The sequence below is a fragment of the Falco naumanni genome, chromosome 5 (assembly GCF_017639655.2).
Source record: "Falco naumanni isolate bFalNau1 chromosome 5, bFalNau1.pat, whole genome shotgun sequence".
Taxonomy (NCBI): Eukaryota; Metazoa; Chordata; class Aves; order Falconiformes; family Falconidae; genus Falco; species Falco naumanni.
In genome coordinates, this window is record NC_054058.1 from 41,598,159 (window position 1) to 41,623,595 (window position 25,437).

The window sequence follows — 25,437 nt, forward strand, 5'->3', positions numbered from 1 at the left end:
ATGGAGGAAATGAACATCAGCTTTTGATGTTCAGCTTTTCTTATTAGATGTGAAACTCTTGCATAAGTTCCGCAAATGTCTGGCAAAAGGTTTAATTAGCAATATAACTCTACTTAAAGTACTTTCAAGTTCTACATGGAGTTTTAAGAGCGTTTTTAGAACTGTCAGGACAATGTGGAATTTTATTTGAGAATACCTGGTAAGTAGTATGACAGTTGAAAAACATCTAGGAATGTGGTTGAAAAATAGCATAGTATCTGTCCAGATGCCAATTCAATTGTATGCCATTTAAACAACAAACTACTATTATGGAAATGTTATTGAAGTTAATCTTTCTTTATTCTTATTGAACTAAGATAGAATAAATAATGCTTTAGAGTCAAGGTGAATATTCCATTCCTTATTTTAAAGGTGACCAAATTATTTTCATTGCAGTTGCAGGACAGTATGTATGAAGAAGATACTGAACATCCCTGCTGTAAAGAGTGGTGCTGCTGCTAGGAAATTATCTGTAAAAGTTCATGTGTATCATATGCTTTTATATAGATTTATATGTATTATATGTAATCATGCAAAAGAAACAGATCTCCTGTATCTCTAATTATCTAGGAAATGAATGTTCAGGCCAAACCACTTGCATAGCCTACCACCATAGTGGAGATGCTGAGATGACTCATAGCTGTGAAGGTGCTCCTCTTTCTCTCCATTCGCAACAGAAGCAGCAATCTAGCCGTAGTCAACATGCCCGACTGTGCTACTAAAGGGCATGAATGCCTAGGTGACACAGAATGTATTTGCTGTGACAAAACTAGAAAAAGAGGCAAGTACTTGGAAAAAGCCATCCAGAGATACCAAAACACATCTGCTTGGAGACTATTTAAATTCCAGCCTTCCAGGATGGCTAAAACTAAGATGGAAAGGATAAGACAAATATTTGTTTATATAAAAAAATAATTATTTTACAAAATCAACACTTTCAGGTTTTTATGATATATAGCTCAATCCTGCTTCCACTGAAGGGAGTAGAAATTTTGTAGTTTTCTTCTCTAAGAACCAAGGAGAGAAGAGCAAGGATTAAGCCCCTATTTCTACTTTATCTGAAAAGCTGATGGAGTGATGGAGACATTTCAATTCATTTGTCTTTGTATATAGAATATGACATCAAAATTACTTACTTTGTTTTCATTCTAATGCATCTGTATTTTCTGCTTGTGTTTTGCAAAAGATTATACTGTACCATTTGAGGATACGACACTGCTTGAGCTCATGATACATGATCTGCATTACTAGTCATAATTTAATACTTACTGAAATGTAGCCTAACAGAACTGCAAATGTAACATGAGAGTAGTAAGATCTATTATTTCCATCAGAATCTCTGAAATGCCTCACAATGAAAGCTGACTGCATCTGCAGTTTTTACGATGGTTAACCATGTTTGGTTTTTTCCCCCTTTGTTTTCCAGGATGAAATATTTTCTAAGGTGTCATAGTTTGCAGTTTTATTTGACTTTTAATAATTCAGTAATGAACAAGTTCTCAGATTCCTTTTATAAAAGCAAAAACATTGGTGTCTAACACAAGAGAATACTGAGCAGAGAGTAAACAGAGCATCATTTTAGAACATTGATCTAAAAATAACACATTTATATAGCACCTTAGTGAATCACCTTTACCATAGTACATACAGTAAATATTCTAAAACTCTTTTGCCTGAAAATTACTGTCTTCTGGGTGTGTGTATTCTGCACTAAACTAAGGATTCAGTTATTTTAATTCACAGTGAGTAGTATTTTGCTTCGCAAGAATTCCCTGTGTCAGAGGGATTGCACTGTGTGAAGAAAGATAGAAGACAAACTGGCTTTTAGTTAAGAAAAGAAAAAACACCCACGGACATTATACAATGAGGATTCCCAGACAGTGCCAATAGGAACAATACATGTATGTTAGTGAAGAATAGATCCATCAGCGTGCAGACCACAGTGTAATATTTTCAATATAAGTACTTCAGTATGAAAACATGGATGTTCAATTCACAAATGAACCCAAGAAATACACACCAACAGAACCAACTGTATACACCCATGAACAGAGTTTTGTGACTCTGCTAATCTTTTGCTTCATCAGTGAAAAACAGAAAATTCAGCCTTTGAGAAGTATTACTAAACATATACGTCTGATTAAATATTTCTCTTTCAGAAGGCAATCACTTTTCTTAGCACATCTGTCTGGAAACCAGTTATCATTGATTTTCTGTTTTGTTTTTTTTTCCCCACCAAATTTGGCAACTTTTTCATGTGAATTAGTTGGATAAAATATGCATTCTGTGAAGGAGGAGCTGGGACATATGCACTGAGTGTTCAAAACACTCACTCAAAACACATTGTTCTTGCCTCTACTGGAATAAATGCATTGTTGTTTATTTTTGCCAAACCAACACAAATTCAACAGCAAGAGTGGTGCATGCCTCTCATTCCCAGCACATACCACTACCCACACCCAAGCAAAGTTTCCATTGAGGTCATTGACTTGGCATTTGTGGGTTTGACCCTGTCAGACTGGTAACAGCCAGATGAGAGTTCTCACTGCTAAGCCATGGTATCAAAGATGAGACGCATTACTACTGTTGTTTTAAAAAGGAAAGCATTTTTGATCAGCTCCTAATTAAAAAATGTCATTTGAATTGCTTCAGGCTTATGTTGAAAGCATTTAATTTGTAGTAGCCATTCACATTGTGTATGGTTTTGATTACAAGAACAGTTTAAACCTTGGGATTGACTATATTTTCCACTCTAATTTAGAAGATTGGTTTGGACATACCACATTTCTGAATAAAAGTAAAGGTAATGTTCTTGGTTAACCTAGTTATGTTTGCTTTGGTGGTAGCAGTTAATGATCAAGGAAAGGAAAAATACTAGATTGATAGTTCATTAAAAAAATTGAAAAAATTGATGTTGTCTATTGACTAATTATCAGCTAATTATTTGATAATCATGGAAGATCACTGTTAAAAAGCAAGCCCTTCATAAATATTTATAAACATTTGAGATTAGCACATATTTTTCATTTTTAAAAATGGTATTATTTTACTTTTCAGACTGAACATATATGCCGCTTTTAATCTATTTTACTGAAGATATGTATATGAAGAACAGAGATTTAGGTATTTATTAAAGAACAAGGAAAAAAATACTTCCTTTGAGAAGAGGATGATTTTCTGAATTGTGTAGAAGCATGTATCAGAAGATTTGTTTTAAAATGTAGTTTACCTCTGTACTGGGGGATTTGCCAGATCTGGACCTGAATTTATCAGGATTTATGAACCAGGAAAAGCAATTGCATTGCTGTTTTGTGTAGAGTTTTAAACAATTTACACTTCTGAAATAGCCATGTTAAGTTTGGATGTGCTGAGTACAGTAGTTATTTCACTCTTGGTCAGTTCAGGCATTCCTTAAATTTAATCCTTGCCTTCCAGGTTTAACTAAAACCCTTACAAGCAATCAGGTGGTAATCACAGTATTCATGAGATTGACAATACAGTGTTCATCTGTGTCACACTTGATACTCATGGATTTCTTTGTGTGTCTGCTGAGAGAGTCTGGACAATTACTTAGAGGAAAACCCCTCAGATTCTGCTGATTCAAATGTCTGGACAAGGGAAGTGGTTGTCCCCTTCTGCTGGGCACTGGTGAAGCTGCACCTCGAATACTTTGTTCAGTTTTGGGCCCCTCACTTCAATAGGGATGCAGAGGTGCTGGAGCGTGTCCAGAGAAGGGCAATGACGCTGGTGAAGGGTCTGGAGCACTGGAGCACAACTGTTATGAGGAGCAGCAAGAACTGGGGTTGTTTATTCTGGACTGGAGGAGGCTCGGGGGGGGGGGGGGGGGGGACACGGACACGGGGACGGGGGACGACACGGGACACACGGACGGACACACCTTATTGCTCTCTACAGCTGCCTGAAAGGAGGTTGTAGCCAGGTGGGGGCAGGTCTCTTCTCCCAGACCACTAGCGATAGGACAAGAGGAAGTGGCCTCAAATTGCACCAAAGGAGGTTTAGATTGGATATTGGGAAAACCTTCTTCACTGAAAGGGTGGCCAAGCATAGGAACAAGCTGCCCAGGGAGGTGGTACAATCTCCATCCACAGAGGTGTTTAAAGAACTCATGAATGCAGTGTTTAGGGACACGGTTTAGTGGTGGTCTTGGCAGTCCTGGGTCAACGATTGGACTTGAGATCTCAAAGGTCTTTTCCAACCTAAATGATTCTGTGATATAGCCATACAGCCTCCCAGCGTGATACACTAAAAGCCCAGGAGCTGACACCAAAGTCATGAGGACTGAGGGAACTTTGCTGGCTACACCCAGGCAAAATAAGCTCACAGGAAATAACCAGAGGCAGTGGGAAAGTGTCTACAAAACTAACATGATTAGAAAACTGAAGAAAAAATAAAAACTAATTTAGAAACATTATTTTAGAAACATTTTTTTTTCATTGAATCAGGATTCTTAATTACGCCTGTGCTCTATTGGCTAGAGATCATCCAGAAAAGACTGATGGTTGCATTCACCTCCAATTGATCAGCTTAGTACACTTTACATTTGTATCATACATGAACTGGACAGGTAAATATGGAAGGTACAACAGTCCTTAGAAAGCATGGTATAGTGTAGAGGAATGAAGGCAGTGGTTTGATTGGCATTGATGGTATGCAGCTGTGGCCTTGCCTCAGAGGCAGTGGGTTGATTGATATGGACGATGTGCAGCTGTAGCTGTCCCTGTTAAGTGGTTAAATAGCCCTGAGGATTGTAGGAGAAGGGGTTAGATAGGGGAGGAGTGGTGTGGTCTGACCTCTGGAGGAAGGTGATACAGCACAGACAGTAGAATATGACCACTGGTAAAGCCTTGTTGCAGCCTAGTAGTTTGTGCTGCAACAGTATAGTATTCAGCTATGTGCAAATTTCTCACAGGGAGTTCTGTATATTGTGAAGGAGCAGAAAATGTTGAAGCTGTGATCTGTTAAGATGCCTAAGAGAACAGTGCTGCTTTTGAGGTGCTTGGGTTTGATAGCGACATCTGTACTCAAGCAGAATGCTTGCTTACTGTGAGGCATTTTGTTCAAATAAGGAGTGTAAATTAGTCCCCTAAGTAATATAGAATTCAAGTAGTGCTTGTTTCGGTGAAAAAACCCAGGAAAAAGAACAAAGGATATTTGTTGAGACGGAGTAAGTGATGCAATTATCTATTTTTTACATAGTTGTCATGTCAGATTTATAATTTTTACATACATTCCTTTTTTGAACAGAAGCTGCAATGATTAGCCACACTATTTTCTTACAGTGCTCAGAATGAAACTGCCAGTTTCAGAACGGATTTCCTTGTCACAACTGCCTTTAAAAGAAACACATCATCAACTATTGTACAAATGCATACTAACACAGCATTTTAAATTTTTATGTGCGTAAGGTACAATCCAATTTCTTTTCACAAAATATTGGTCATAGCTTTATATCTTTTGGTAATTATAGGATGTTTTGTCTGTTTAGTTAAGAAGATCTTTCTTACAGAGAAATGATAAAAATGGGGTTCAAGATCTGTAGAGTGGCTTGAGAACTTTTCATTTCTTAGAAAATTCAAAATTTTCAACAAATAAGTGTTTGTATATTGCCTGGCCAAACTAGTAAAAAATAAATTGCTTTGATTGTTTTGTGATTTCCCCAGTTTTCCTGTGTCTCTAGTGAAGAGTTGGAAATGTCTTTTTTTTTTTTTTTTTTTTTTTTTCTGGGGAATGGCACCAGATGGGACCCAGCAGATTGTATGTACTCTGTACATTCTTACGTGGCTTTGCTTTATTGATTTGGTGTTTGAGAAGTCCAGACACTAATGCTCCTAATGATCAGCCATTCTTTTTGACTTTTGGTAACAAGTATTCTCATGCAGTTAATATCAAACAGAACTTTGTGCTCTACATCTGTTATTTCAAAATTCCCATTTTTGAATTCCCCTAGTCTCAAGTAGGTAGTACATTGTCTCCCTTTTTTACTCCCTGCAATCTTTTCTCCTACTTCCAGGGCACCATGATGCAAAATGTCATTTTGCCGGTCTTCAGTTCCAGTGACAACTTTAATTTTACTGATTTTAATGGGTTTTTCAAATACAATTCCATAGAAGTCTCCAGTAGAAGGAGCTTTGCCCCAGAAGTACTCATCAATGCTGCTGTAAGCCTTGCTTGCCTCATAGTTTTCAAATACATTCATGTTGGTGTGCAAGTTTGCAGGTGGGTTGTCAGGAATATCAAATGATTCCTCTTCAAAATCATCATCCTTTAGCTTGTTTTCAGCTCCTTTGTAAGATGAGTAGTATCCCATGTGCTGGAACAGAGACGGCTTAAAACGTATCACCTCCTTTTGAGCTAACAGCCCACGAAAGTGGATGAGCAGCCAGTCACAAGGCATTTCTTGGTAGAACATCAACAAAAAATGGGCCAGACGTGGGAGGTCATGGGAATGGTAAAGCTTTCCAATATATCCCAGTTTGGAGAACTCCAAAGTCACCCAGTAGGATCCTTCTCGTGAGGTAATTACTTTCTTAACAGCAGTCAAAAAATTCTTTGAGCAACGAACGTCATCTTCCAGCATCACATAATAGTCAGAAAGATTGGCACAAAAGTTAAGAAGAAAAGCATAATCTACATTTTGCTTGGATCGAAACTTCACACGGTCCTCTGGGTCATTGTAATTCCTCTTGAGGCCATCCAGTACAGGATAATACTCCTCAGGGACGTGAATAACCATTAATCTGCCCGCAATTATGTGATGTGCAAATTTCTGTGAAATATCCTGGACCATCCCTTCACACCAGGCTGAGTCAAAATCTGCCAGCTGCACTACCACTGCAATTTCTTTGAGTTCCTCATAACTTGACTGCTCAAATATGGACTTGATGGTCTCAAGCAAGTAGTTTCCCTTTTTCCGTTTCACAGAGGATAGCCCAATTGTAAGATACCCTGTACAAAAGACAATTCAAACAAAACCTGAGTATCTGATATTGGAAACCATTTTGCCACCAAGCTGTCCTCCAGAGCTGTGATTGTATTACATAAACCTTTTGAATGGTGAAGATGCAAAATTTGGTATGTGCATTTAAGCTACATGCATCAAAGGGCATTTATTGCCTTTTCATGAAAGAATCATATGGTGAGCAAATACATATATGGACACTGTTGCATTAAATATTCACTTGTTAACTGCAAGGAATGGCATGTAGTAGACAAAAGCCAAATCATATATGCCTGGCAGCGGAAACCACATAGACAATGACAAGGCTGTAAAATCTGCTGAAAGAAAGGGGATTATGAGATATGATTCACACAATATTTTTAAAGCAAGGAACTATGAAATGCAGCACAAAAATGTGAGCTATAGATTAATTGCCAAACTTTCATCATTTTAAGCACTCTGCACTAGTTACACTTACAATTAACTTTATAGTTTTATGAATGTATGGCTAATTTTTTCTGCATGTTCATTTTTAACTGAATTTGTCCATTTTTTCCATGCTGATAGTTCTTCTAACCCTTTTTCAGGACTCATTGAGCATTTTACAGGGAATTCCCTCTTGCAAGATGTAATTTAGATATTCTTTCAAAGTAGAAAAGAACTTACTACTGCATACCTGTGCTTGTATAAATATTTTTTATGGCTGTTACATCTTTCTAGAGAGATATGCATATGAATTATAAGGGAAGAATTTTCATCTCTGCTGTTTTGGAGTCACTGCCATTGCATTTTTACCAGCAGTCCAAATCATTTTTTTTCAGATATTTGCTAATATATTTCCATTTTTCTAACTCCATTTCTAAAAAAATTAAGACTATAGTTGGCAGTGCCTACTTTAGTTGAACCTACCCCAACTTTCTTGAAATATTGTAGTTTGTAAAAGGCTGCTCTGATAAAGTGGTTCAGAGTTTCCCTCAAGGCTTAAGTCTGCTGAAAATGCAGTTGTACAGTGAAGTACAACCCCCAGAAGCCATTTATGCTGCCTACAGAGCCCCAAATTTCTCATCTCTAATTTGAAAAAACTTTACTTTATAGCTTTCTATAAAGATCAACAACTCACAGACGATTTTATTTAACTTCTGTGCTTAGACTTCTGAGCCTTGTTTATGTTTGTGAAATGATTGATTTGGAACCCAAAGGACACCTGTCTAAAAGTTAGGTATGGCCATATTTCACTTCAAGATGAAAGTCTTGAACCCTGCCTGAAGTCAGAATAACTAGATAGTCCATTTACAGATGGCTGCAAGAAGAATCCTCCTTTACTATCCCAATAACAGCACAATTCACCTCCCTCAATATTACAGTAAGGGAACAAGGACATCCATCCACAGCTGCTGGACTGGCAGAACATGGGACCTGCAGGGTGTTATCTACATGATCCCAAGCATACCTTAGATTGGATTTACTGGTTATGCAGACAGAGGCTGCCAGGGTGATCTCGGAGGGTGGTTACAGAGTACCACCAGCATGTGCCTTGTTCCTGCTTTCTAAATCATCTCCCTGTGGCCTGGAGGGAGATCCACAAAAATGTGTTCTCACAACACAGACCATCCAGGAGCTGCCTGCAGGATGGCTACAAGTCAGGCATTTGGTCAGAAGATTGCCAGGCTGTGGGGCAGTCACTTCTAGGGCTGAACTAGCAGCTGCCCGGGAACTACCTGTGGAGAGAGAGAGAACTGTCCCACTAAGTCTCTGAGATTGTCACTGCTTAACTCAGCCCCTCTTGCCTAGAAACACTACAGGGACTATATGGATTCCACCAATTTTTAAATTACCTCATTTCATAACATTCAGATTGCAGTTACTTACTTTTCCTTGGCAAAGGCGTGCCAGCTAGGTAGCGATAGGAAATGTTTATAGATCCTGAGAAATTAGACAAATCTTTAAAATTGTGAACATAGCGCTCTGGGTTGAGCTGGTGCGTGGCTGTTTCTCTGATTAATTGCTTGTCCCCTTCCTATTAGTGAGAAGAAAAAAAGAATAGGAGAGGGAGAGAGACAGAGAGAAACACATTTATGAATGCCAACTAGAGAGGAAACATGGACAGGCAGGTTTCCAAGAATAACAGTTCTCAGTGTCAGCTTTCATGAAAGCATGTAGATGTCAACTCACTTTTTTAAAAAACACATTATTGAGTATCATACATTTTTGGTTACAGAAAATCTACCATAACCCTTCAGATTATGGTAATAGGAAAAGGAAAAAAAAATTTTGGACAAAAAATCTGAAAAGGTTGCAAAAACTAAATGATTCCAAAAATGCTGTGGTATTCAAAATAGGGATAAGAAAGCATCAGTCAGCAACAGATGAGATAATTTTCATAGATGAAGAAGTGGGGGAGATTTTTGGAAAATGTTTTCAGTGATTGAAAAAAACACCAAAACTTTTGCAAAAGACAGACAAAACTAGATCCTGGCATCTGGCTCATTTTGCCATTTTTCTGAGTAGCTCCGACTCAGGTTTGTGATAAGAAGAAATGCATGTGAACATCTAGACAGGCAAAGCTTTCTCTGGATTTGGTGAACACTGTCTGATGGTATAGAAAAAAGAGCAAGTTTATCACCATGCCTCCTCTTCCTGCCTCCTTCTCCTGTCTTTTTCTTACAAGAAGCTTCCCTAGCTGTAGTAAAATCACAGAAGGGAAGGAGCAGCTTCATCTGCAGTGCCCTATCTATAAGCTCAGTTTGGTCTCAGGGAAAATCTATTCCTTAGCCCTTCAGAAAAGGGGAAATATCTTACAGATTGTAGTGTCGTGAGACTGAATTTAAAGGTAGGAATGCTTATTTAATTTACATGGCTTGATTCTAGTCTGATGACAGACCAGTGTATGAATGAGTTCATTTCTTCTGCTATATACAGTATGCTAATGCACTAAAAACTTCCTCATCTGTCATTAAATGGGAACATTGTGCAGTGATAACATTGAGGCTAACAAGAACAACCACAGAAACAGCACTCATTTAATATATAAATATTCAAAAATGTGTCAAAGATATATTTTATAGCACAACGAAATATTTCTGTAAACCGATGCTAGGCTCATTTTAAGGTTGTTATTTTTCTTTCATAGAAGTAGTAGATGATCCACTTCTGAGCTTAGTAAAGTTCTTTGGTGGACATCCATGGGCATCTACGTGCACTGTTACGCTCTCTTGATTGGCAGCGTCTCTCCAGTAATTTCTTTCTAGTGCTGCCATGCTACTTTGCATTTGCTAGTAAGTTACGAGAGCAAGGGTTATGTTGATCAGATTCCAGATTAAAATGTAACTCAGTGGGCTAGGAATAGAATGCATCCCATAAAAACTGTCAAATAAAAAAAAAAAAAAAAAAAAAAAAAAAAGCCTGGTCCAAAACCTTTCTTTTTTTAAAACCAGCCTTTCTTTAATGTCAAAACATCATGTGTCATTCGTTCCAGAATGGAGTACCAAAATTCTTTATTTCATAAGAAGGTTTTGGAATGGAAACCCATTCTTCTGAGGTTCTTCTACATAAAAATTTTTGAAATGTTTAGAGAATGTCAGGACAAAATGTTTTGATTTTAGCAAGCCAAATATTTAAACTGGCCACAAAAATTTTCCTTTTCTATTTCCCCCCCTTTAAGAAATCCCTTTTGAAATCCCTTTTGTGGCTAACAATCCTTTTATTATTATTTTTTTAATTAATATTGTTGGTTTCATTCCTTTGTTGAATGAAAAGCAAAACTGAAATATGGATTTTTTTTAAAAAATTACATCTGGTTCTTCTATACTTGACTACTATGTAAATTCCAGTGAAGCTGAAGATCCTGATTAGCTCTCTTTAGTCATCTTATTTAATTTTTTAATGACAGTTCTGACTTTCTTCTGTCAGCTAACCTCTAACTTACATTCCAGTGTTTGCTGGAGCTTGGGAGGTTCTTGTGAGTGCCATGGGATGAGGTGCCAGAAGTTCTCCATTCTTTCTAGAGACACTCTGCTCTGCTAAGGATGCTGTGTCATCTACACTAGTACTATCGTTTTCTCAGTGCCCGTTATAGTGATCAGTGTTCACAGAATAGTGCAGAAGGCATGCTTCACTTACAGTTCACTTGCAACTCAGAATATGTATAAAAAAGTCACTGTCTATATTGCAATATCCGGTTACATTAATTCAGTATGTCTTCAAAATATTTGATCCAACATTGTTCACATGCTGCATCCAAAACACCTTAAACTGCTCAGTTGACACACATGCATCAGCACTGTATAGCCCCTATCAAACATACTTAAGCAATTTTCCCAGGTAGGTCCTTACTTTCCATTTCCACAGCAAATGCTCTACAGAAAACAGTGAAGGGATTGTCTAGATATGTGAGAGTCTGTGAGTGACAAGGAAGAGTTCTTGTTTCTCTTCAGATTTGCCACCATGAATTTCAGTTTGATATTCTGGCATCCTGAAAAAGGCCACTCATTTCATCTTACATTTGGTGAAAGTGATAACAGCCCTGCATCCATCCCCTTGCACAGCCTGCTGCCCGAAACTGGGAAGAGAAATTCAGGGTCAGTTGCCTGCAGGAGACTTGTTACAAATAGAAAGTCAAGAGGGCCTTTGGGGCTCTGAGGACTTTCAGGTTCCCATTCCCTGAGGGGAACTGGTTAGCCTGCTGTCCTTGAAAGCTATTCACAAGTGTATCTCTCCTCACCACCATTGAAACTGCTCATCTTTTACCTCAGCAGAAAAAACACACCAGACTAGTTAACAGAGCAGTCAGACATGGTCAGGAAAGTTGAAAATAAAAATAAATAAGTAAACTAAAATGTCAACAGCCTAACACATTTGAAAAACACCCGATGGACCATAAAGGTAGCAAGGGATCTGGGAGAACTGTCAGGAAACTTGGCTGGGAGCTACATGAATGCAAATATGCCAGAACTGTGATGAAGAGAAGCAATGAAAGAGTGAATGTCTAAAAAAAAGGGGGGAAAAGAGCAAATTAAGAATAAGATATGGTGCTGGGGAGCTGGGAAATAGGACAGGAAAAGATTTCAAAAACAAACCAAGAGGAACACTATTAGTGGTGACAATAAAAGCACTTTCAGAAACATTTGGGGGACTTTGAAGCCATTAGTGAGTGGAGAAGCATCATCTGGGAAAATACCACTGGAAAAAAAGCCCACAATAAGGCAGGTAAAATCTGATCGCAACCAAGAAATGATGAATAAATAAAACATGGTGAAAAACCTTAGTGCAAGTACTGTTAGAGTAATCAATATATCTGTAATGAAGTAACACGCTAGAAACATGGGTTATCTTTTCCACAGTTTAAAAAGTACTAGCATAGTCTTAATAATTTTGTAAATATTTACTATATTGTTACAAGTAATAAGTAAACTATTTTATATTACAATCACTAGCAAGTTATCTATGGTTCTCATAAATTAATGTAAGGATTTTACTGTTTGTGTATTGCACTTTTTTTCATACTATGATGTTTCTTTTCAGATCTGAGACCAGACTTCACCTTTCAGAGTATTGGAAAGCCCATACTGTCACTGTCCACATTCGATGGATCAGACAAAGGGTGGCACAGAGAATCAGATAGCCACTCAGTAGTTCAAGATCAAGAAAGAGGACAGTGTAATCATATCACAATGTTATTATAAATTCATTTTAATCATTTTACTATTTGCAAGCTCCAGTTATTAAGCTACCATGTTCTTTTCCTGGGCCCAGTCCAACTTCTGATTAATAAGTCTTCAGGGCTTACTTGACATTCAGCATTGGGACACCCACAGCTCACATATAAACTGTAGAGTTATGTTACCTTGTCGGTAGCTCACTTGTTGAAATTCCTAACACAAACCTCTCCATAAATCTTTTTCACAATCATAAACTTACACTAGATATCATTTATGTCTAATTGTTAACGCTGTAGCAATGAACCCACCACTCAAATCTGCGGTACAGAAAGTGAGAAAACCACAAAATTAAAGCACTGAAAAGAAATTGTTTGTGCAAGGAGCTTAAAATGTGTGAAATTAGTGTACGTTCTCTTCTGTAATTGTATTTCTATAATACTGCTTAGTATGGTATGCGCAGGTGAGATTTGCAGTGTGAACTGAAAAAGGAGCTCCTAGCTCATGTGAGTATTCAGATGTAGGCAATTTTCAACATTAAAATTGAGGGAAATCCAGAAGTATGGAAAATACAGGGGGTGTTTTGACTCAAACAAATACACCTGATGAAGTCATCTCCATGTTTTGCTACATTCGTTATCTCCCGTACTTCAAATGAACAGTGACATATTTACTTCTGTGACAAGGACTGTTAGGGTCCTTTTATTCCTGTGTGCAGTATGTATTAATAAGATGGCTTCATCATTAAGGACACGTTTTGAGGATACTGTTAATGGTACACTCAGGGAAAATTGCAGGAATTATGAACTTTACTGCTGAACTAGGGGGGTGTCCTGTTCTGTTGTTCCAGGATCATGTCTTCCATCTAAGACACTTACCAAAACATAACCATCTTCAATGTACAAGTTCATGAACAGCAAGCAAATGACAAGGACTCCTAAGAATGACACTGCTGATCGTTTCCGCAAGCATCTCATTTTATCAAAATATTTCAAGCTGTGTCTCATATGAAGAAAGGCATACAGTAGTGTCACCTATGAAAGAAAACCACAGCATTACAAGAACTGCCCATCTGATAAACATAATAGTATACCATCTTACCTTCAGATGTATCGAATCCCTTCAAACACGCATAGACTATAACATTTAAGGTGGAATTAATTCCATTTAATCATTTTCATCTTCAAGTTTAATAACAATTTTCACAATAATTTAAGCTGCTTTTTTGTTGTTGGGGTTTTTGTTTGTTTGTTTGTTTGTTTTTGTCAGTACAGAAAAAAGCACACTTTGTTCTACCCATTTTAGGCTGGAATTGTGATGTCACTGTGGCAGGAGTGCATCAGCAGTTCAGTTTCCCATGTATAATTGTCAGATCCCAACAATGGCAAGAGATGATGTTGTGTGTTGTTTCTCTGTTTACCTGCGTTTCCTTCCAAAGACAGCTCAGGCCAACAGGCAAGGAAGATGCTATTGCATGACTCAGTATTGTTGCCAGTAGGAGAGTTCTGGATTACCAGAACTGCAATGCACAAATGAGGTACCTTCCCTGCAGTGAGAAGGCAGTAGCAAGACTGTGCTACATCCCTTAGCCTTAGACCTCTGTGTGTGCTAGGATAGAAAATCTCTCACTGGATGTGTCATTTTCTCCAGAAGAAGAAAGGTGGAGATCTACCTTAGACCAGACATGTCTAAGCAGTGTATTGGGAAGCCCTTACTGCCCCAGTTAGATGAATCAGATGAAGAAGGGTAGCATAGAAGATCAGAGAGCCACTCAGTAGTTCAATTCAGGATCAAGAAAGAGGACTGTCTAGTCACATCAGAATGTTACATACCCAGTTTAGTCATCTTGCTGTTTAAAACAAGATGAATGTTGCTCTTGGCTACCAAATCATAAGCATTGACCTGTGCAGGACTACAAGTGTTTCAATAAGATCTGACCACAAAATACAGAAACAGAGTCCAGATAAGATGCCCATGCTATGAGGTATTCTTAACTAAAAAGTAGATTATAAGCTTGTTATTTATGTTCTCACTTGTTAAAGTATATAGAATATACTTTATATATATATATATATATAAAAAATTTATATATATATATATATAAAATATATAGAAGTCATGTACAAATGGAGAGTTTAAAGCTAGCCTATATGAAGTAATAAAGAGCACTGCATGTGCAGGGGTTAAACCGTGCATTTAAATACCTTCAGTTTTGAAAGTTATGAACATCTAAACTGATACAAAATAGGCCAGATTAGGATTTCTGTATAAAATTTGTCATGCCATATAGAAAATTTTTTGGCCTAATAACAAAAATCCTTCCAAGTCCAAAATTCAATCTATATTTGCTTTACCAAACTGATTAAATATATCTAACAGTACAAAATATAAGCCCATTAGTCTCTAGAGAACAGGGAGGTAAATACATCAGGTATTAGTAACACAAAAATTTTTTTTATTTGCATTAAAAACTGCAAGGTTTTGTCTGTATAGATTCAAGATGAACTGCAGTAAATGGACACCGGTTGCGTACAGAATGATTTTAAAATCACTGTGTTGAGAATAAGAAAAAACTCATGCCATACAAAGAAAAGAAAAAGAATTAATAATAATAATAATAATAATATATATTTCTGTCCCTATTTATTTGAGGGTGGGCAGAAGTGCAGTGGGCTGATTATGCTTAAGCTGAAAAAGCCCAGTGTAGCTATTTTTTAAGTTACAGCATAATTTCCTTTTTCTTAATATCTGATGAAAACAAAAATCAGGAAAGAGTTGTCAGGGCCATGAATTTCCAAACTCTTGTCCCCCAGCCTGGGACAGCACAGTGGTTGCTGTGTGTCCATGAATTCCAGCAGGCTGTTGTGGAAATGAAGGATTGCCCCTGTTTTAGCAAAGAGTATGTTACACACAGAGTTTGGGTTTCGTTTTATCTGGGTGGTTTTTTGCTTCCCTACACCCACCCCCACCCCACCCCTTTATTTTCCCCTGTTTTTCTCCCAGTATCTACTGATTTTCAAAGCAATACACTCTTTTAAAAAAACTTATCAGAGGATTACTGGCTGGATTAAATACTGACACTTCTCAGATAACAGCACGAACTAGCCTGACTGTTGCAAATCCAAGCAGTCTGGGTCACAGTGCTTGCAGCCACTGGCAGCTTCAGCTGTAGGGGTGCACGACAGTTGTGCATATTGAATTTTTTCTTTGGAAAACTTGTGAATAAATAAATGTTTTTTTCAGTCACAGGATGACTGTATGTGCCATATTTGCTGATGGGACCGTGGTATTACACCGTTCCCTCGTCTTTGCTCTGAGCAGCCTGACTGAAGTCCTTAAGGGCGAGGAAGAGGATTTACAGCTATATTTGCTGGTCTTATGATACTAGTTTTTCCCCATTGCAGCTTCCATTAGATCGTTACTATGTGGGGTTAGGAATAACAGTTGAGGGAATTAGGCAGGTGACACTGGAGGCACGTAGGACTGTCACTGCTGAAGCTGATGTACAGAAAGAAGAGCCCGGTACGGCCACCGCGCGGAGGAAGGCGCGGTTCTTGCGTTGGTTTCACACGGAGTTACTGACAACATTCCTGTTTTACAAATAGCGTCCGTGACACAGTTTAAAGCAAAACACCATTCCAGTGGGGTTTCTTTGTTCATAAGACCTGTTGGTAGGTTCGTATCAAGTGAGGGCATGGACAGGCAGGACTGCCCAGCCCGGGTGCCCCCGTCACGGACCCCGCGCCGCGGAGGCGGCACTAGCGCACGGCGAGCACCAGGTGGCGCTGCGGACGCGCACTTGCCACCGCCAACCTGCTCCCAAACCTACTCCCTCCAACCAGCTTGTCTGAAGGTGGTATTTAACGTAATTATACTGTAAGCCTTTAGCTAAAACCGAGCACAGGCCGATACATATATGCATACAGAGTTCCCTACATCTTCCTAGAACTGCTGCTTCCTGCGGCTCCGTTTCCAAACTGTAACATTGCATTGCAGAACACCATGCAAGTGAATTTTGGAAGGAAAAGAAGGTACATTTTACCTTTCTTGCAGATGATGTTGGTCACCTTTTGAAAAATAGGCTCAGAACTTCCCACAGTGAGACCCCTGATATTCTTTAAGATCATTTGAGCAAAATATTTCCCATTACTCAAAACTAAGACTTCGCTATTGAAAGAAAGCCTGCCATTCATAATTCAATTCTGAAGTCACAGCTTAGCTTCAAGATTTTATGCCTTCCTTATTCACGGGCAATTAAGTAGCTATCAGGATGGTATAAATGCAATTTGTTTCATAAAGCTGGAAATAAGCAGTTAAATGTAAGAATTAATAAACACGCATGAATTATGGATCTTCCTTTATAAATGAGATGTATTTTTTTCCTCAGTCTCTTCAGAGAGAACTCTTGAGACCCCAGATCCCTATGCACGTGTGTGTTCCTATTACATACACATGTGCAGTTTTACATAGTAATATGAAACTATAATTCTTTTGACTTTCTAAAATGATACAGCAATGAAAAGACAGCGAGCTAAAAAAAATATGCAATGACATACCTTTACAGAGTGAAGAAGCTGTTCTTTATAGGATCTGCAAAGGTGTGAAAGCTGTGTAAAGGCCAAGACTGATTTTCACATGATACTGTGATGTTTTCTCTTGCAGAATTTTCAACACAGAAGGATTTTACAAATTGTTTTAAAAAACAAATCCCAAGTGTCTTTCCTGTAAGAGTCTGTTCTCAATAAGCCAAGTCATTAAAACCAAAAAAATGAAGTTAAAATATTTAAATCTAAAGCTGTTAAATTTTTTAAACATATTTCAACTTTGATGTCAATATAGCTGTTCCCAAAAGGAAAAAAAAATGAGACAAAGCAAGTTTTTTTTCTTGTTTTCCTCTTGTCAGAAGAAAAGATTTTTTTTTGCCAGCCCTGCAATAATCTCTCCAGACCACATATGTGCACACTTACTGTGGTAAACCATTTCATATTCAATCCACTCTAATTCTTCATCACTTTCTGACAATACTAGGGATTTGTGCTTTGTCCTGCTTTCAGAGATTGTTGTTTACTTTCCTGATCTCTTTCCTCCTCAAACAGACACACAAAAAGGCTCTGTTGTGTTCCTTTACCCTTAAGTATGCCAACTTAAGTTAATGACTTAGCCTTATCTAACCAATACAGTGAGTCTGCTTGTATATACAGATGCACAGAGATGGAGCAACAAGGTCATTTTTGTATTATATTTTAGTCTGTTTGAGTGCTGTGCCTCAGCAGCTCAAGAGAAGTTGCTTATTTGCAGAGGAACTGATGGCTGTTAGAAGTGGCAACTGCGTTACTTTTATACTATAATATTTCCAAATCAGGCATGTAGCTTTACCTGTTACTGCAGAGTCTGTATTCCAGGAGGTACAGTAGAGCAGATCCATTACCACATTTATTATATGAACAAAATCCATAGATAACACACGAAAACCCATGACTGGATTATTAAGCCCCTTGTGAACTTTATTGCAGTCCCTGATTTCACTAAGACACTTAGAAGCAAGTACTTAATTCCTCAGCCTTGTGACATACCATTCCACCATTGTGTAAATGAATTGCTTTACTTGCAGTTCTTAATGCTTGTCCAGTTTGTTTTTCAGCTTTTCTTTTTGGGAGGCTGCACATGATGCCTCAAGGATTGTGGTCAGCCCTCTTTACAAAGTGGCAAAGGAAACACTTTCAAGAAAAAAAAAAAAAAGGAGAAAAAAAGAAAAAAGAAAAGGAAATGTTTTACATGGTTATTACTAGATTTTGTAGGTACCATGTTCTTCTTATACAAGATGAAAAAAACAAACCCTAGGTTGTGATATATGTTTGAGCTTTGGTTGGTAATGAACTGGAGAATTATAACGGATAGGCTATTCCATGGGGTTCAGATAGACTCCCAGCAAGATTCACTGTCTGTCTTACTGAAAGCCTGAAAGAACATATAAAATGTTTAAGGCTGACAGGCAGGATGTTTGCTGTCACTGGCAGCAGGGAAGTGAAAACTGGTCTGAGGGAAAGGAAGGTTTGACTCAGAATGAGGCTAACAAATCCAGAGGGTAGAGCTCAGGTTTTAAACTGGCCATAAGTACATTTTTTGGACAGCTTACCGTTGTGTAGCTCCACATGCTCAAAACAAATGGTTTAAAGATTATCATGTCTTCTGGAATTTATATTCTAGGTACAGGAGATTAAAAAAGAGGGATATAAGTAGGCAGATTACTCAAAATTAACATTGAGAAAAGGATGAGCAAAATTAGTGGATTTTAAAACAGGATTTGAAAGGCATATTGGTCCTTGATCCACAGGAAGTGAGAGATTGTTTCAAACATTGACGTAGCATACAGATATATGCAGACCCCAACAGTTTGGGAACAGGCATGAGAATTTAGGAGGAAACAGATGCTTTAGCTGAGGCAAGTTACCAAACAATATAGAAAAGTAAAGAGCTTAAATCTGATGGGGGTATTGGAGGATGAAGTGTCTTTCCTGTCTGACAGCTTCAGAGTGACATAAAAATGGAGCCACAAAACTTACTTTGGCCGTAGTGCTCTGAGCAAAATGCAATGGCTTTCTTCTGGCATGGAGGAGTCAAGTCTAATCAAGGGGAAGAGATGACTAAGAAGTGTGAAGATGTATTGACTTAGACAGTGAAGCACTATCTAATCCATCACTGGATGGATGGCTGTGTATACCACTGGATATATTTTATCAAGTAAGTTGTAGTGTAAAAGATGGGGTTTAGAAAAATGATATAGACAATGAGTTAATGGCATGTGGAAAAAGCCTGGAAGGCAAGAAAAAAATGACAAAGAAATTTGAAATAGTCCTGAAGTTCTGCTCCACAGATAGAAAGAAGAGGGGAAAATAAAACAGCATGGATGCAAAGAGGGAAGAGACAGCTCACTGTAACATTCAGAGAATGTGAGATTAGAAGCTTTTAGAGATACAGGAGTGGGGGGTTTAGGCTGCATCAGAACTACAGGCAGAAATCTTTGAGCATTGAAAACAGCACTGGGCACTGTTCAGAGGAAAGAATTTCTAGGAAGATGAGGATAAAGAGTGAGTTAAATAGATATTTAGTAGATTTTATCCATTGACTCATCAATAAATGAAAGGAAGACATGGATACAAGCACTGATAGATTTAACAGGAAGCTAAAACTTTTATGGTCAATTATCATACAGTACATGTCTATAGGATGTGAGTACAGGGACTACCACATACTACATGCTGTCAGGCAAACCAAATTCCTTGAGTCTATTAGGCACCAAACTGAATAAAATAGAGGGACATTCTGATCTGAAGACACCCCTACAGATCTCAGTCCCTTCAGACAAAGCACAAACTATATGAGCTAAACTTTCAGCAAAACTTATTCAGTGAGCTAACTTTTGCCTCAAGGTCCCACAGTCTCTTACCAGAAGTTTATAGCTAAGAGCTTGTCCCTTGCCATCATCAAGTACCCTGAACATCACTGTTGTAATGGAATTGCACGGAGATGTAGACAAACTTATTTTTGTGGTGAAAAAACAAACTGTCGTAAATGTTTGACTGCAGCCAATTAGGCTTAATGGACAAAGTTCATCTGACACTGGCTAAATCTGGTCATGGTTTTCTCTACAGCATGTCCTGTAGCCTCATCTAACAGAAAGATGAGTAATCTTTTCACAGAACTGCAGAATCACAGAATGGTTGAGGTTGAAAGGGACCTCTGGAAGTCATCGGGTCCAACCCTGCTGTTCAAGCAGAGTCAACTGGATCCAGCTGCCCAGGACTGTGTCCCGATGGCTTTTGAGTGTATCCAAGGAAGGAGATCCACAACAGCTCTGGGCAGCCCGTGCCAGTGCTCTGTCACCCTCACAGAAAAAGTGTTGCCTGATGTTCAGATGGAACTTCCCGTGTTTCAGTTTGTGCCCATTGCCTCTGTCTGCTCCTGTCACTGAGCACCGCTGAAAAGAGCTTGGCTCTGTCTTCTTTGCACCCTCCCTTCAGGTATAATCTTATCTATACTGATAAGATTCCCCTTGAGCCTTCTCTTCTCCAGGCTGAACAGCCCCATCTCTCTCAGCCTTTCCTCATACGAGAGATGCTTCAGGCCCTTCATGATCCTTGTGGCCCTTCACTGGACTCTCTCCAATATGCCCATGTCTCTTGTACCGGGGAGGACAGAACCGAATACAGCACTCTATGTGTGGCCTCACCCATGCTGAGTAGGGAAGGATCACCACCCTTGACCTGGGCTTTGTCTAATGGAGCCCAGCATCTCATTTGCATTTGTGTGACCTGGCATAGGCATGATGCAACAACAACCACAAAGCCATGGATGAAATGCAAAGGGTAGATTTATCTTGGTTACCTTGCCAGCTGGAGGATCCTGAAGTACCACCTGGGCAGAGGCACACAAGAAGGGACACAGGCACCATGGAGCTCAGTCTGTTAGAGGATCACCAAACCTGCTCTTTTCACCTGTATATCAGGGATTTACACAGCTGTAGTTTACCATTGTGCTTTGATCTTTCCCACATCAGGGCATGAATCTCAAGCATGTCTGATAAGATGTCTCTGTCACAGGCCTATGTTATCTAAACACAGATGTTCTGCTTGTCAAATACACAAGGCTAAACAACAATTAGTATGATATATGTGTTTTTCAACACCCTAGCTGCAAGTCACTTGAGCGTGTTTACATTCTTCCTTGCCAAACTTCTCCCGTTTTCACACAGCCTTCTTTGTTGCAAGGGCACATTGCTGGCTTTTCTTCAACTTCATGTCCACCATGATCACAAGGTCCTTTTCTGCTAAACTGCTTTCAGGTTGGGTGGCCCCCAGTAAATATTGTTTCATGGGGTTGTTATTGTTGCATGACTTTGACTTCCCCTTGTTGACATTCATGAGGTTTCTGTCAGATGTTTTCTCCAGCCTGTTGAAGTCCCTTTGGATTACAGCACAACGCTGTGGCATATCAGCCACTCCTTCCAGTTTTGTGTCATCTGCAATCATTCAGTCATTTGTAATCCTGATGTGGAGGGGAAAAAAAAAAAAAAAAAAAAAAAAAAAAGAGCCTCCCTGCAGTTGCATATGTGTGTGACCAATGTAGGCCGGTTGTTCGATGTAATCTTAACCCAAAAGGTGATGGTGGTCACTGAACTGTGATAATCCTTCTCCATCCTCTTCTCACTTCACAGTGTTCGTGGCTTGTCAGGTGGCATTACCAGAGGTCCACAACCCTGAGAGGTTTCATATCATGAGGAATGAGTAGTCACATTTTTTGTGATAAATACGCACTTCTGGAGGGATACTCTGTGTAGTATGTAATGGACCTATGTCAGGTATTGAAAGGTGTTATAACATGGCATCCTTACATATGGTTTCACAAAATTTACATAATAATGTGCATTTGGAGTATCTGCCAAGATCAAAAAGCAGTGGATTTCTATTGGATTACTTCCAAATAACTTTTTTCTGGGTTTTGGTTGGGTTTTTTTGTTTGTTTGTTTTTTTACAAAAGGCATTGCTGGGTCCTTTACCTTCTAGTTAGACTAGGTTAAACTATCTCAGAAAAGGAAAAAGTCCATTTAGAAAGGTGGCTAACTGTTATAGAGCAACTCAAACTCATGAGATTCTGTCATATGATTGATTATTCGCACAAAGCCATGTACATCTGTGAAGTTCATGGTACCCCTGGGAAATAATGTAAAATAGATTAGGAGATTAAATGTGAGAAAATTGGTTTTCACTGGCCAAATTACTAATCTTTTTCTAAGATAAGTGTTTCATTAAGACTTGCCACTGAGCACTCAGCAGTTCAGCAGTTTCCTGATCAATAAAATAACTCATTCTATAGGCTTAGAAAACTATGTATGGGGGTGTGGGACCAACAATTGGCTTATTCTCAAAAAAAACCAAACCCAAAACACAACAAACTTTAGTAAGTTTTGATGAATAAGCATCTATTAAAAAACCCCAAACCAATTCTTTATAAGATGCTACATTTGATGCTGTTTGGTGGTTTTTTGGGGTTTTTTTTGTTTGTTTGTTTGTTTTTTTTTTGTGGTGAACTTTATATATTGTCAGACACAAAACACAGTGCTATGATAATTTCTTTTCAGTAGAAGCAATACAGTGTGGACAAGATACATCCAAAATTTGTTATATTCAGCTCTGATTCTGAAGCCAGATTTGCTGGCAGAAACTCAACTAATATTTCTGAATCTCATATTAATGGATTCACATACTGGTAGCCTTGATTGCATTTATTTGTTTTTTGACAAGAAAGAATCACAGAATCACAGAACACTCAGGGTTGGAAGGGACCTCTGGAGATCATCTAGTCCAGCCCCTGCTAGAGCAGGTTCACCTACAGCATGTTGCACAGGATTGCATCCAGGTGCGTGTGGAACGTCTCCAGAGAAGACGACTCCACAACCTCTCTGGGCAGCCTGTCCCAGTGCTCTGTCACCCTCCAAGTAAAGAAGTTCTTCCTCATATTCAGAAGGAGCTTCTTGTGGTGCAGTTTGTGCCCATTGCCCTTTGTCCTGTTGCTGGGCACCACTGAAAAGAGCCTGGCCCCATCCTCCTGACACTCGCCCTTAAGATATTTGTAGTCATTGATAAGATCCCCTCTCAGTCTTCTCCAGGCTAAACAGGCCCAGGTCTCTCAGCCTTTCCTCATAAGGGAGATCCTCCAGTCCCTTCATCATCATTGTAGCCCTCTGCTGGACCCTCTGCATTAGTTCCCCATCACCCTTGAACTGGGGAACCCAGCACTGGACACAAGACTCCAGATGAGGCCTCACAAGGGCAGAGCAGAGGGGGAGTACAACCTCCCTCGACCTGCTGGCCACACTCCTCCTAATGCACCTCAGGACCCGATTGGCCTCCTTGGCCACCAGGGCACACTGCTGGCTCATGGTCAGCTTGGTGTCCACCAGAACACACAGGTCCTTCTCCCCAGAGTTGCCTTCCAGCTGGTCAACACCTAGCCATTCACGGTACAGGTTCACAGGATTATTCTTCCCTAGATGCAGGACCTTACATTTGCTTTTGTTAATCTTCAGGCTTCACATCCCCAACTAGTCCTTTGTGAGCACAAGGTCCAGGAGCACACCTTGCCTCATTTGCTTCTCCACCACCTGTGTCAAAAAGTTATCATCAATGCTCTGCAGGAACCTCCTGGACTGTGTGTGTCTAGCTGTGTCATCTTTCCAGCAGGTATCAGGGTGGTTGAAGTCCCCCTGTGAGAACCAGGGCCTGTGATCATAAGGCTACCTCCAACTGTCTGTAGGAGGCCTCGTTGTCTTCCTCTTTCTGATCAGGCCTGTAATAAACACCCACAACACTGTCAGCCATGTTGGCCTGCCCCTTGATCTTTACCCATAAGCTCTCATCTTGTTCTGCATCCACCCCTAGAGAGAATGAAAATTCTTTTTGCAGTTCAGCAGATTTTACTATTTATGGGCTAGTCTAGCCTTGATCTATGACATTAATTGATGTCGATTATATAACTAATGGAGGTAGCTTTAGAGTTACCATAAAATCTGCTACACGTTATCTTGCACTGCAATGCAGTTAGGTCACGCAACCCAAGCAGGATCTGTAGTGGGAGGCTTTAATAGCTGCTGTCGCAAGTATCATTACTGCTTCTGCGTTCTAAGTTAATGCTAGACTGGAGATCTTTAAATAAATGCTTCACAGAAAGGAAGCAGCCCAGGTACACCAGTAGCTTTCAATTGCCATGATGATGATTTCAACCTTAATCATCAGATTTCCTTTAGACTTCATAAAAGTGGCTCTAGGCAGAGTGGAAAGAGACCTCGGGTGAATAGCTGCATGTTGAGTTGAAGGCATTTCAGATCTGTGAAGGTGAGTAGCATGGGATCTCTGTGAGCACCCAGACTTATCTAAAGCTGCTTTCAGTGAGCAGGGCCATGCTACCCTACATATCTCTGTGACCTGTCAAGTAAAACTAGTTCAATTTGGATAGGGAACACCTCTCCAAAGCCGGCATACTTCTGCATGCATCTACCTGTGGAAATTGCTGCTACCCAGTGAGCGGCTGCAGCGTCATTTCATTAAACTGATGCACCATTATTCAAAGGAATAGTAGGAAAGGAGTAGGGATTGCTACCTCTGTCTTGTAGCAGATTAGTTTCCAATTTTTTTTAGGAGATGCCTGTCCAATTCTTCTTAAAGCTTCAGTTTATCTGTTTACTACCACTATGTTTGATGGCATCACTCAGGTTTTGCCAGAGACAGTTCTGTAACCTAAGCAAAAGACTTCCCCCCCTACCTTTCCCCCCCCCCCCACCCCCCCCACCCCAATAAATCCTAAAGAAAAAACATCAACAAAATGTCTGGATGATATGGCCATCCTGTCAGGTGTGGTAAATAGACCTTCTTATCCTTAGCATATGACAAACATGATAATCGATAAAGGCTTAAATGACCTTTTCCATTATTCTGTATGTCAGTTATTATAAATAAACTTAAGCCATGGCAATAAAATACCATTAGATATCGAAGTTTCTAATGGCAAAAAAAATCTTTTTGAATTTTCTGTTTTTTCCCAAAGAAATAGTTAAATAAACAAAGCTTGGTATCAGGGAATGAATTAAAAAATATCTTTGATGATTTACTTTGAGTGTTTTAAGGTAAACTTCCAACCCACTTTTCCTCTAAGAAACTGTAAAATATTGCTTCAGATTAATGACAGACTACTTTCATTTTTTTGTGTCTTAAATCACATCAATGTCATAAA

At 39.1% G+C, this 25,437-nt stretch overlaps 1 protein-coding gene across 1 annotated transcript; it reads right to left on the reverse strand.

The window, feature by feature from the left end:
* Positions 1-5,842: 5,842 nt before the first annotated feature.
* On the reverse strand, positions 5,843-13,679 carry MGAT4C (MGAT4 family member C). Its single transcript, XM_040596382.1, has 3 exons — positions 13,530-13,679; positions 8,867-9,014; positions 5,843-7,005 (listed from the first exon to the last, which is right to left on the reverse strand). Exons 1-3 carry the CDS (start codon positions 13,656-13,658, stop codon positions 5,849-5,851), a joined length of 1,434 nt encoding a protein of 477 aa, XP_040452316.1. The 5' UTR covers positions 13,659-13,679; the 3' UTR covers positions 5,843-5,848.
* Between the last annotated feature and the right edge of the window lie 11,758 nt (positions 13,680-25,437).